Raw genomic sequence first — 13,844 nt, 5'->3', positions numbered from 1 at the left:
TGTGTGTGGGTGTTAAGTGTCTGAGGCAGGAACCGAACTCAGGTCCTCCTGACACCGGGGCCAGCGCTTTACTCACTTCGCCACCTAGCCACCCCCCCCCCCCCAACCCCCCATCTAATACTCTTACCTGCTCAAAGTGAAGCTTTTTAAACATGCATATGCTAGGCTCATTTCCTTGTCCGATTTTGGCTTCAAACTTGTTGAGACCTAGTTTGGTCATTCCTTCCAGGGCACGGCAGAGAAAAAGGAACACACATTCTGCTAACAAAACAAAAAAGGACTCCCTTCCCCACCCTCCCCAGTCCTGGCTCCTCTCCCCATAGCCTCATTAAGGTCTTGCAGTTGGGAAGTAGCCCACGACCCAGCAATGTAAAATTGAGGTCCAAGTCTAAGCCCCAGAGGCATCACTTCATCATCCCAGACCAAATATTTACTCTCCATACATACATAATACAAGTGGCTAGCTGGCTCATCATCCTTACCATAAGCCATCATCATCAGAACTGCCTCTGTGCCAAACCCCCTGCGTCGATAGCTGGGCTCTGAAGGAAACAGGAGAGATGTAGAGGTTCTTTTGGGAGAGACTGAAGCTTAAGCAGCAGAGGGAAGGGCTCCTGACCTGGCTCTGGGAAAGCTCTCAGAATAATTACCTATTTCCAAAGAACTGACCTGTTGGGACAGGAAGAAAGCTCTAGCACTTCAGGCACTTGGTGGCATCAGAAAACATGGATTTAGAGCCTGTTTCTACCACTGATTACCAAGGTGAACTTAGATAAGTCACATCACCTCTCTAGGCTTCAATTTCCCTATCTGTAAAATAAGGGGGTTGAACTACAGGGGAATTCCCTTGCAATTCTAAATCCTATTATCCTATGAAAGAGGAAGGAAAGGTGACAACTTAACAAAAGGGAAATGAAGTTCTCAAGACACCCCAAAGGGCTGTGATTGTTTTCCAGGCGTCTCCAAGCAAAAGACTACAATATGTTCCAGGAGCTACCCTGGATCCAGTCTGGGACCCTGTCCTCAGCAGAGAAGTTCTACTGGCTAGTGAAGACCCATCCAGCTTCAAAGATTAAGACAACTAAGAAGAAAGGGGGGGAGGGAGGGGGAAGATTAGCGCAATGTAGGGAGATAAAAAACAAGGGAAAAGTAAAGCAAGATGAAATATACCAGCGATCATGACCTCAATCTCCCCCAAAGTTGGATCCTGTAAGTCAGTAAGGAACAAGTTCACGTCTCCCACCATGCAGTTCTCTTCAGTCGAGTCTGGCTGTGCCTGCCATTTTTCTGCGTCCAGCACAATGAAGGTACATTCTGGTGGACAGATGGGGTTTAGGCTTACAATTAGACCTCCAAAATATCTTCCCACTTATTTCCATAAGGATAGCAGTGTTCTCCCAGCCTCTGGGAGAGAGGAGAAAATTAGGCCCAGAGCCTCCTTCAGATAAGCCTCGATCTTGATAGTGACATGAAACCCAGGTATTCTCCAAATGTCACCATGCCTAGCAGGCAAATGACTCAGGGAAGGAATCACAATACAGTCAGGCCAGCTGATGGAGATATGGTGCTTAGATCTGGGGCCAGAGGAAAGCAGCTTTGCTATCTCTAAACCAATCCTGGACTCACTGTCTTCCTGCTACCTGAAGGAGAGCCAAGCTCAAAAGAAACCCTCTTCTCAGGCAGTGGTATCTAGGCAAACTGATGAAAATACTGAGTAGAAGCAAATAGCTCAGGGCGGCTAGGTAGAACAGTGAATAGAGCACTGGCCCTGGAGTCAGGAGGACCTGAATTCAAATCGGACTTCAGATACAACACAAAAACTAGCCATGTGACCTTGGACAAGTCATTTAACCCCAACTGCCCCCCTTCCCAAAAAAAGAAGCAGCAAATAGCTCTAGCACAAGGTACCTCTCCCAAAGAGCCATCATGGGTGACCCTGACAGCACAGGGACCCAGGCCTCCCAAAAACCTCTCCCCACCCCTACCCTCAATGCCTCACTGTCAGTATCTTCTCTCCAGCTGCTCTGCATTTCATACTCCTGCTCCAGAGTCAGAGGCTCTGAGGCTGTCAGCCGCTGCAGCTCCTCTGACTTCATCCATTCATGGTATCTGAAGGGAAAGCAGGCATAGTCTAAGATGAGGGGTCCTGGTCTGATGAATATACCCTAGAACTCTATGGGGGTGGGGTGGTAGGAATACTACTACTATTCAGACTCCCCTATTATTACTCCCCTATTCAGAGACTTCATGCAGAGCTGGTTGTCAAGGGGTTAGAAAAAGTACAAAGTACCAATGGAAGGGCTAAGAGCTACCCACTAAGGATAGGACTAAAGGCACTAGCCACTGAGGTCAGGCCAGCCCTGGGGGATCATACACAAGGATCAGCTCAGCCTACCCTCTAGTCCCTTAGGAGGAATTATCAAAGGGGATCAGCTTGGGGTCACAAACATTCCAGGAATTCCCAAGTGAAAATAAAGCACAGTAAGTTGACCTTTTCAAAGTTGGCTGGACAAGTGTCCACATCAGGCCACAACTAAGCCTTTCCAAGAGTTTGGTTCATGGCTGTTCCCATCCCCTTACTGAAGAAGTATAAGCCGTGCAGACTTCTATTATTCACCTGATACTTTACTTCTGTTCCCTTGAGAAAATACACCCTGTAGCCAGGAACTGTACTGGATTTTAAAATTAATCTAATGTTAATATAAGTCAAGAGTCTCAGACAGGTTGAGGTTAGGGTTTCAGGAAGTGAGCTTTATCACTGACACCAACAGAACATTACTGCCTTACAATTAGGGATGAGAGGAATGACTCTAAGAGAAATTTATTTCAATAACCAGAATTTATCTAAAACATCTTCTGAAGGCCTGAGAGTGAAAAATAAAATCAAGCATGTTTATGGGGAAGGAAAAGAACTCATGGGGTCACCAGCAGGTCTTTCGCCTCAAATTCAGTTTCCCTTTGAATATTACATTATTTCATATGACCAATGCCCCTTTCAGGAAAAAAAAAAAGAAACTGGGCTTTCCTTCAAGTTTTCCACATTTTAGAAGCTCAGGGCTTGCTCTGGGGTACTTGTTCAATTCCTCAAACATGGGGGAACTGAGGGTATACAAAGATGAAAATAGAAAAAAGAAACAGGAACTTTATATTTTACTGGGGAGTGGTATGTCTGGAGAAGGAGGCTGAGGGAATCCAACAAAACCATGGATAAATAAATTCAAAGTATGTATGAAATAGTTTCAAGAGGGAGACAGCAATAATAACCGAGGGAATCAGAAAACACCTGGTTCAATAGCACCTGAGCTGTCTTCTGAAGTAAGCTACAGATTCTAAGATAATCCTTATATATCAATACATACATTATATTAGAACATTAGACTGTGCAGTCTTTGAGAGCAGGGACTGTTTACCTTCCTTTGTAACACCAGCTTAGTACATGATAAGCACTTAATACATGTTTGTTGACATTTATCTAGGTGGTAAGGGTTACAGCCCAGGAGGGGATACTACCTGGGTACATGCTCTGTGGTGTAGGGTACCAGGATCACCTTCTGTCCCAGCAGCATAGTGCTCTGATTCACCCTCATAGTTGCACCAGAAAGATAGGATTTCCTCTTCCTGAAAAATTGCTCTCCTTTTGGACCTTTCCTTGTGTGGCCAACATCCTGAAAGTTAAATAACCCCCAGGCTGATATATTAATATCACTATCCCTAACCCCTCTTAATTACAGGGTTTTCTCTCTTTTAATTACTTCCTATTTATCCAGTGCACAGCTTGCTTTCTATACATTTATTTGCCTGTTGTCTCCCCTATTAAACTGTAAGTTCTTTGATGACAAGGACTGTCTTTGGCCTCTTTTTGTATCTACAGCATTTAGCACAGTGCCTAGCACATAGTAGGCACTTAATGTTTATCCACTGATTAACTATAGTTAAGTGAGACACATTTACTAGTATTACCCATACTCTAAATGCTTTTTGCAGTTGCATGAGAGGTGGCAGGGCCTCTACTGGACAGAGAGTTGGCCTGGGTTCAAGTCCCTTCCCTGACACATACTGGCTGTGTGACCCTTGGGCAGGTGGTCTACCAAAGGTACCACCTGCATTAGTAGAGGGAGTTCCCTACAGCAACGAAATCATAAGTCTCCTCCCTATACCTACTGTTTTCATATAGGAATGCTTTATGCTTTTACATTTTCATGCTTTAAATTTTTGTATCCAAATATCAAAACATACCAATCATACTAGAAATAAAATTTCATTTGCATGGGATACTTTTACTTTTGCTGCCATTAGCTCTCTAATGGCTCCTCATATCAGGCCTGTGAAGCAAGCCCCCATTTTACAGATGAGGAACCTGAGGCCCAATTCATTTAATAAGTCAGCAAACTGAGGCCCAGCAGTTAAATTCGACTTGTCCGACGTCTCAACGGCAGGAGCCAGGCTTCCTGTCCCCAAGTCCGGTCGCCTCGCCATTTAAAAGACGTTGAGGACAATTCAGTCTTCCAGGAAAGTTTCCGTAAGCAAAGACACCGGGTTCAACACCCTTCCCGTCCCGGGGCTCCCAAAGACTCGCCGCAGCCAAGCCCCGTCCCAAAGCGGACTTTCCCCCTGCTTCTGATGCGGTTGTAGAGCCTACTATCCATCAACCCCAACCCCAGGCCCGGACACCCGGTCCCACCGTCAAGCCTCACGTCCACCTGTCCAAGCCTGATCCGGGATCCAGTACCTGAGATCCGAAACCCAGGAGCTGAGCCCACCCCCACGCATGCGCACACCACCACAGAAGGCACTTCCGCTGTTCTGCCTCCGCTTTGGTCCCGCCCCCCTCCCTTGGAGCCAATCGCTGACCTCTGCCCCGCCTTATCCCTCCTTCCCGTCCCCTCCGTGACATGACGTATACGGAAATGGTGGTCTCACTGTGCGCAGGCGCCTTGTGGTAGACGGTTGCTGGGGACAACCTCCTGAGGAGGCGGAGGCGGCATAGGGCGAGGGTGAGGTGGGCTGAGGCAGCTGTTCGCAGGTGCCTGGCCTTCCGCGTCACTCACCGCCGCCACAGCCCCGCGCTGGGAAGGAAAGGCGGGGTGGGGTAGAGACTGACGACTACCCGCTGGGAGTGTGAAAGCTGAGACGGGAGCAGCGAGGGAGAGAAGTTGGGAAGCCAGTGTTCGATGTAAGGGGAGGCTCGGCGGGGCCGGGGCCCGGGCATGCCTGAGGGAGCAGTCTCTAAGACTCGGACTGACCACCTGTTTGCAGCGTTGCGTGGTGGGCTTGGAGTCAGAAAGACCTGGGTGCATCCGACACGGGCCACGTGCACCTGGGCCAGTCACCTCTTATCCCGGGTGTCTCAGGTGCCCCCCTACGATTTCTCCGCCTAGTCGGAGAGGGGAGGTGGTCCCTGTTGATGGAAAGAGTTCCCATAAAGGGAGTCCTCAACACCGACGAAAACCCAAGGCAACGTCTGAGGAGCTGGGTAGAGAGCAGGAAAAATTAGAAATTGCTTTTTACATATTTGTTTACCTGTCTCCCTTGTTCGATTGTAAGCTCCTTCAGATCAAGAACTGACTTTTGCCTCTTTTTGTATCCCCAGAATTTAGCACAGGACCAGTCACATAGTAGGCACTTACTCAATGTTTATTGATTGACTACAGTTAACATTGGCACACATTTACCTATACATAGTTTTGCCTATACTATGAATAATATCTTATTTGCATGAGAGGTAATATGCCTAGGGGATAGAGAGCTGGCCATCAAATAGCCATCTGGACAGACTCTGAGGAGGCTGATCCTACTCAGTAGGTAGGGGTTGAGGGGGTGTCACTGAGGTTGTCCATAGGATAACTGTCTGTGGGCCAAAGGGTATGGAGGTAAGGAGAAGGGAATCTGAAGCTCCTTTTGTTGGATCCATTGTAAGAAGTCACTTAGTCCTTTTTTGTTTTGGACAATAACAGCAACAGCTGATGCCACCTCAAAGAAAGAACTCCAACCACACAGTCTGACCTTCTAGAAGAACCTTTCTGCCCATCTTGAACATGGCTGGTGGAATCACAGAAACTGGGGAGCTTTATTCTCCCTATGTAAGTATAACTTTTAGGACATTTGAGTTGCCTTGGAGAATATCTGCCTCAAAACTACCTGGACTTGTCCCTCAGCAAGTTGACTAGGTAAGGTAATTGTTCTAGTGGAACAAGGAAAAGGTAGAGAACAGTTCATTACTTCAACAAACATTTATTAAGCACCTACTGTGTGTGGAGTTAAAGATAACTTGTGTGGCTTTTACACAATCATGTAAAGGTTTTGATATGTTTGCAGTATGTTGTGGTTCTCTTTGTATGCCTAGAGAGTTTCTGTTAACCTCCTCTGCTTAGGGGTCTGAATGTCTCTCTAATTGTAGATGTCTTGTAGATAGAATTCAATCATGTTGTATATGATAATGCCATATCTTTAGTTGGATCTTTAGTTAACGGAATTTATTGCACAGCTTTTATTGTTTTAGATGGTATAAGGGGCACTGGGGGTTACAGAGAAGGTTTAGATTTTAGGTGACATTGGTGGAGCCAGCACTTCAAATGGATTGTCTTATGTTAATTCCATCCATCATATTCAGTTTATTTTCTCTGGGTGGTCATGATTACATCACTAGGCCTATCCTCTTATTTAGAAGAATAAGTTACTCAACCATTATTTTGATGATAAATTCACATTGTTACCCAGATAAAAGTAGAATGGACTTTCTTGGAAAGTGGTAGGGTCTTCTTTCTAGATACCCTTGTATTTTAAGCCACAGTAGGATGCCCTATTCTTTGCACTGTTTTCCAGCTCTGCCTGGAGTTTCTGTCTGTAGTTGTGTTAGCTTTTGGTGTGTATTTATTTTTATGTGATTTACTAACTATTAAAATACAATTGTCAGCATTTGTATGAGTTCTTTTGGTGTTCGGTTAGCAAGGACCTTGAACATTTGCAACTACAGATGATATAAGAAGCTCAATTTCAATTTATTGCCCTGGATTATTGGAAAAAGGAAGGGTGATATCAGAAAGCCAGTTGTTTGAAAAATAAAATATCCCAGAAATGGAAGAAGTGATGAAATATTTCTTTTTCAGAACACCTACAATGGCTGTTGTAGGCCAAGATTTGGTCATGGGTCTTGTGCTGTGTCAGAGAGTGGCCCCTGGGGAGTACCCATTCACCTATAAAACTTACATAATCAGTATTCCAAGAAAAGAGAGGAAGAAAGCATATTGGGCAACTCTTGTAGTAGAATAGATTGAAGTAGGGAAGAAACTGGAGACAAGAAGTCTGTTAGATTAATCCAGGTATGAGCTGATGACAACTTAGACCAGGGTAATAGTTTTAATGAAGAGTAAAGTATGGCTATGAGAACATTTGAAAAAAAAAAACAGTTAATGGGACTTCCTGAATAGTGCAAGGTACTCTGATTTAAGAACAGGTTCCATCTACACATACTTTGCAGTCTGAAGTCCTATCCTAGTATTGGAGATTTGATGTTCTTGCCCACCCTTAGAACCATTGCATGTGAGAATCAATGCCATCACCTTAATGCCACTTCTCTGCTGATTACAGGTTGGACTGGTGTACATGTTCAACCTGATTGTGGGCACTGGTGCCCTCACTATGCCCAAAGCTTTTGCCACTGCTGGTTGGCTTGTCAGCCTAGTCCTTCTCCTGTTCCTAGGCTTCATGAGGTAAGATGCAGCTGTTATGTCTGTCTTCAGTGTTCTAAGTGGGTTCAAACTCCAAAACTAAAGGTTGCATAGAACTCTAAAGCTACAGGTTCTCATAAATTATTGTACTAGTACCCTTGGGGAAGACACAACCTCTAATGTAACAGTCCAAATCAAAGCATATATAGCCAGATTTTAATTTTATGCACTAAGAACAAATGGTGCAAATAAAATGATCATCAAGGTTCATATTTTTCTCCTACTAGTTCTGCCATTCCTTCAACTTTTTGCTTTTAGGCTAATAGTAAAGTCAGATTTGATCTCTTGAGAAGATGCCACCTGACACCAGGGGGATGTCAGCATGAGATTTATCATTTACTTTGAATAATTACCATATAATTACACAATCAAGAGTTAACCTGTGATTCATGCCTAGAAGGAGTACTACCCCTTAATCCTCAGGGCAATATTTCCTAAATTAAGGTGTCAATAGAGCACTTTAGTTTTAAAATACATTGGTGAAAATGCAAAAGCCTACAGACAAAGCTATGGGCCATTCGACAGTATTGGGGCAGGGCAGGAGGAAATTGTGGCATAGTTATGAATGCCTAAAGAATGGATATTTGTGGAAATATACCATAAAATAAAGGTTATTTCCTCTTTCTTTCTTAGGTTTTCCCTTATGGTTATATGTTGGGGAAGTGGAGAAGAACAGGAACTTGAGGGTAGTGTTTGGCTCTCCTTGAGAATGAGTGGTGACTTTTGTCCCAAGCATAACTTCCCCTGCAAACCCAGGTGGTAATTAGAATGGAGATAGGGCAGGGAGGAGAGACAGACTAAATGCTTGTAACCTGCTATAACTCTGAATTAACCCAGAGGGTCTCTTTGCTTAGAAAACAAAGACAAACCCTACTTATTGGCTTGATAGGACAGATATTTTCTCAAAATACAAGCTTAGTATGAATCAACAATGTGATGCTGTAGCCAAGGGAGCTACTGTGGTCTTAAGACTGCCTCAAAAGAAGTGTATCCCTCAGAGTGAGAGTATTGTGTCCATCCAGAGGATTAGTTCAGAACTTCACCTTTTAGAAAAAATGTTGACAAACTGGAGCATGCCCAAGGGCAGATGCTGAGGATGATAGTGAGAGTCCTCAAAATGTGGTATCTAAGCATCTTTTGAAGCCATGTGGGAATGTTTAGCCTAAAGAAGAGAAGACTTAATGGTGAACATGGTAACAGTCTTCAAATATTTGGAGGGCTATTATCCAAAAGAAAAATTAGAGCAATTGTGCTTAGCTGAAGAAGTTACTGTCAACAGAAGTCATAGGAAGGCAGATTTTTGCCTCAATATGTTTTTTTTTTAATCCTAACAATTTGAACCATGTAGAACTAAAAAGGTTTGTTTTGTGAAGGACAAGTGTACTAGAAAACTCTTGTAGGCAAGATTCATTCTTTGGTTATGAGTAGATAACCTTTTAAGACTAGATAACTGTTGAGATTGTTGTCTTAGAATTGGTAATTTCATACTCATGTTGCATGGAACACAAAGATTCTATGGCTCCTCTTTTCTACTGCTTGGAAATTCAGAATGGTTGTCAGTGGTAGTCTTATACATAGCATCCTTTTCAAAATTCAACCTACAAGGTGCAAGGTCATTTAGAAAGGTCTTATCGATCAGTCAGCAAGCATTTACTATATACAAGACACTGTGCAAATGCAACATCTGTCCTCATAGAGCTCACAGTCTAGTGGGGCAGACAAGATGAAAACAACTATGTACATATAAGTGTAAATAGGAGGTAATATCTAAGGAAGGCAGAGGCATTAAAGGGAACTAGGAAAGTGTGCTTGCAGAAGACATAATTTTAGTTGACCCTTTGGGGAGGCAAGGGAGTGATTGGCAATGAGGAGGGAGAGCATTCCAGTCATGGGGGATAACCAATAAAAATGCACAGATCTGGGATATGTGGAGTGTCTTGTGCAAGAAACAGCAAGAAGGCCAGTGTTACTGGATCTTAGAGTAGATGGAGGGGAGTAAGGTATAAGAAGACTGGAAGGGTAGAAAAGGGCCAGATTATGAGTCTTTCAGAGCCAAACAGAGAATTGTATATTTGATCCTGGAGGTGATAGGGAGCCATTGGAGTTTATTGGTTGGGTGGCAGGGAGCAGGAGGGTGTGTGACATGGTCATACCTGTGCTTTAGGAAGGTTACTTTAGCAGCTAAATGGAAGATGGACTTGAATGTGGAGAAACTTAAAGCAGGGAGACCAATTAGAAGGCTGTTGTAATAGTATAGGTGTGAGGTGATGAGAGCCTGCCCTAGGGTGGTGTCAGTGTCAAAGAAGGGTGTATATACAAGATATGTTACAAAGATTAAATGGACAAGACTTGGTGACAGATGGAGTTGAGCTTGATGCGTCTAGGTTTTGGGCCTGTATAATTAGGAGGATGGTGGTGTCCTGTATTGTTGTAGTAGATAATTTCAGAAGGGGGAGAATATGGGAGAAAATATGAGTTTAGTTTTGGACATATTGAATTTAAGATATCCAATAGGCATTTAGAGATATAAGACTAAAGGAAAGCAGAGAAGTTAGGGCTAGATCTGAGATCTGAGAATCATGAACAAAGTGATGATAATTGAGTCCATGAAAGCTGATGAGCTCACAAAGTAAAATAGTACAGCTTTGGGGGGACACCCACAGTCAGTAGAAGGGTAGAGGGTAAGGAAACAAGCATTTATTAAGAACTTGCTATGTGCCGGGTGCTATGCTAAGTACTTTACAAATATTTTATTTGATTCTCACGATAACTCTGGGAGGTGTTATTATCCCATTTTACAGTTGATGACACTGAAGCAGGCAGAGATTAAGCAGCCTGTGCAGGTCACACAGCTACTAAGTGTCTGAGGCTAGATTTGAACTCAGGTCTTCCTGACTCTAGGCCCAGAGTTCCATCCAGTGCTGCACCTAACTTTCTGATCCAGCAAAGAGATCGGAGAAGAACCAGGAGAAAGCAGTGTCACAAAACTCTAGAGAGAATAGAGAGAGTAGTTAGGAGAAGAGGGTAATTGATAGTGTGAAAGGCTGCAGAAAGGTCAAGAAAGGGATCCTATTAGGTAAAAGGCCCAGTTCACATTGGAAGCTAGATGTTATTATAAAAGTTGTCATGAAGTAGAAGTGTTCTCTATTCTCTTCCCTTTCTTTTTTTAAAGAATTTAAAAGAATGGTCAAGGGATCTCTTTGGAGTCTGATAGAAGAGATAGTTAGACATGAAATCAGAGTTTGATAGCTGGAGATAAGAGCAAGGCCTTTAAGAGGTGATACAAAATAGTTCATTTTCCATTAATTCTGGTCAAACATTTATTAAGCACTACTGTGAACTGGGCAGTGAAGACAGAAATATTTAACATGACAGTCTTCAAAGAGCTGTTAATATAGTGAAGTTAGGGAAGGAGGAGATAGATACACAAGTAGTTGTAATATAAGACAGAATGTGATTAAGCACATGAAGAAAAGGTCAGAGTAGCATAAGCATTTTGAGGACATAGGGATCACTTCTACCTGGGAGGTTACATAGAGGAGGTGACACCTGTTTTGTATCTCATAGTTGACATATGTAAAAGCATGAAGGTGTGAGAGCAAGAAGAAATTTGGGAAACAGGCATTATTGACTTGGGCTGGAGTTTAGAATGCTGAAGGCAGACAGAGGAAGTGGTGCAGCCCAGATTGTTGAAAGCCTTGAATTTCAAAGATTTCAAACAAAGAAGAAATTCTTCAGTTTTTGTCTTTGAGGAGTTTTGCTTTGGGGCCAACCTCAAGGCCTGTCCCTGTTTTATGTTGAGAGCCTTAGGATCCAAGGGGCACTGGAGTCCTCAACCCAGCATGACAGTGATATAAGTTCACCTGTATCCTTCATAAAGCTTTTTTTTTGTATTTTTTCTCTTTTTAATTTTTTTAGTTTACATCATTCATTTCCACAAGATTTTGAGGTACAAATTTTCTCTCCATTTTTCCTCTACCCACCACCCCAAAACAGCGATCCCACTGAATATCCCCTCCCCCAATCTGCTCTTTCCCATGTCTTCCCCCATCCCTCCTCCAACTTTCCAGTAGGGCACAGTGGATCTCTATGCCCCAGTGCCTATAGGAAGATGATACTTGTAACTTTTTTTTTTTTTTGGAGGGGGAAAGGTAGGGCAGTTGGGATTAAATGACTTGCCCAAGGTTACACAGCTAGTTTTTGTTGTTAAGTATCTGAGACCAGATTTGAACTCAGGTCCTCCTGACTCCAAGACCAGTACTTTATTCACTGCGCCACCTAGCCACCCCCTTCATAAAGCTTTTTTTTTTCATTTTTCAAATGCTTTATTAACTTCTGATTTACATCATTAATTTCTGCCAGATTTTGAGTTACAAATTTTCTCCCCATTTTTTCCCTACCCACCACCCCAGAATAGCAGTCCCACAGGATATCTCCTCCTCTAATCTGCTCTCTCCCATATCTTCTCCCATACCCCCTTAGACTTTTCGAATAGGGCATGGTGGATCTCTATGCCCCAGTGCCTGTATATCTTCTTTCCCAATTACATGTAAGATAGTATTAATGATAGTATATATGTATATATAATTTTAAACATTTGATTTTAAAACTTTGAATTCCAGATTCATTCCCTTCCTCCTTTGTCACTCACCCTTACTGGGAAGATAAGCAGTTCAGTATAGATTGTACATGTGTAGCTAATGCAAAACATTAACATAGTAGATATATTGTAAAAGACTGACTATATTTCCCTCCCTCCTATCCCACCACCCACTTGTTCTATTCTCTACTTTGATCCTGTCCCTTTTCAAAAGTGAGTGCTTCCTGGGGCAGCCAGGTGGCACAGTGAGTAAGAGCGCCAGCCCCAGCATTGGGAGACCTGAGATCGGTTCCAGCCTCAGATACTTGGCACCTACACAAAATAACTGGCCATGTAACCTTGAGCAAGTTACTTAACCCCAATTACTTAAAAAAAAAAAAGTGGGTGCTTCCAACTTCCCTCCCCCCAGCCTGCCCTCCCTTCCATCATCCCCCCTCTCATCCCCTTCCCCCCTACTCTCCTATAGGGTGAGATACCCTGTTTAGTGTGTATTTCATTCCCTCCCCGAGCCAAATTCAGTGAGAATAAGGTTGACCCATTCCCTTTTGCCTTCCTAGTCTTCCCCTCCATTGTAACCCTTTACCCTTGCCTCTTCTTTATGAGATAGTTTACCCCATTCTGTCTCTCTCCATCTCCTCTCATTATATTCCTCTCTTACCTCTTAATTTCACCTTTTAAGTATCATCCCTTCCTATTAAATTGGTCCTGTGCCCTCTATTTATGTATACCTGTAAGCATATATACACACATTCACACATGTATTCATATGCCTATATACCCTCCAATATAGACACACACACGTATATATGTATGTATGTATATTTCTATTCCCTTCAACTATTTTCATACAGAGAAAAGTTTCATCAGTTACAATTATTGTTTTTCCATGTAGGAATGTTAATAGTTTGACTTTAATCAGTGGCTTATGATTTCTTTTCCCTGTTTACCTTCTCAAGCTTTTCTTGCTTCTTGTATCTGGATGTCAGATTTTCTATTCAACTCTGGTTTTTTCATTAAGAATTCTTGAAAGTCCTCTATTCCACTGAATGACCATATTTTCCCCTGAAACATGATACTCGGTTTTTCTGGGTAGGTGATTCTTGGTTTTAATCCCAGCTCCTCTGCCCTCCGGAATATCCCATTCCAGGCCCTTCGATACCTCAGTGTAGAAGCTGCCAGATCCTGCGTTATCCTGATTGTGTTTCCACAATATTCAAATTGTTTCTTCCTGGCTGCTTGTAATATTATCTCCTTGATCTGGGAATTCCGGACCCTGGCTATAATATTCCTAGGAGTTTTCTTTTTGGGATCTTTTTCAGGAGGTGATTGGTGGATTATTTCAACCTCTATTTTGCCTTCTGGTTCTAAAACATCGGGGCAATTTTCCTTGAGAATTTCTTGAAGGATGATTTCTAGGTTCTTTTTCATGGCTTTCAGGTAGTCCAATAATTTTTAAATTCTCTCTCCTGGATCTGTTTTCCAGGTCAGTGGTTTTTCCCATGAGATATTTCACATTG

The 13,844-nt window shown here is 43.0% G+C and overlaps 2 protein-coding genes across 11 annotated transcripts in view; one reads left to right on the top strand and one right to left on the bottom strand.

Annotated features, from left to right (window-relative positions):
• Positions 1-13,844, bottom strand: part of NAT9 (N-acetyltransferase 9) — a 223,891-nt gene that overhangs the window by 1,297 nt on the left and 208,750 nt on the right. Inside the window, exons 2-7 of one of the 10 annotated variants that reach the window (XM_069076488.1) lie at positions 4,730-4,752; positions 3,511-3,665; positions 2,000-2,109; positions 1,171-1,314; positions 483-542; positions 128-261 (exon numbers count right to left, since the gene is read on the bottom strand). In XM_069076488.1, coding sequence (XP_068932589.1) covers positions 128-261; positions 483-542; positions 1,171-1,314; positions 2,000-2,109; positions 3,511-3,587 — 525 coding nt within the window. In that variant the 5' untranslated portion in view covers positions 3,588-3,665; positions 4,730-4,752. Of the gene's footprint in view, positions 1-127; positions 262-482; positions 543-1,170; positions 1,315-1,999; positions 2,110-3,510; positions 3,666-4,681; positions 4,806-13,844 lie in introns of those variants that run through there. The other 9 variants (XM_069076486.1, XM_069076489.1, XM_069076491.1 and 6 more) reach the window with 9 other exon arrangements.
• The window catches only part of TMEM104 (transmembrane protein 104), an 88,241-nt gene continuing 79,302 nt past the window's right edge, over positions 4,906-13,844 (top strand). Inside the window, 3 exon segments of the mRNA XM_069076484.1 lie at positions 4,906-5,173; positions 5,955-6,080; positions 7,588-7,709. Coding sequence (XP_068932585.1) covers positions 6,036-6,080; positions 7,588-7,709 — 167 coding nt within the window. The 5' untranslated portion in view covers positions 4,906-5,173; positions 5,955-6,035.

Source organism: Petaurus breviceps, unplaced genomic scaffold (assembly GCF_028583685.1).
Source record: "Petaurus breviceps papuanus isolate PSGF00001 unplaced genomic scaffold, PetGlider_PUasm1.0 90925, whole genome shotgun sequence".
NCBI classification, from domain to species: Eukaryota; Metazoa; Chordata; class Mammalia; order Diprotodontia; family Petauridae; genus Petaurus; species Petaurus breviceps.
The sequence above is the reverse complement of the archived record's forward strand: the minus strand, read 5'-3'. Positions and strand labels throughout refer to the sequence as shown.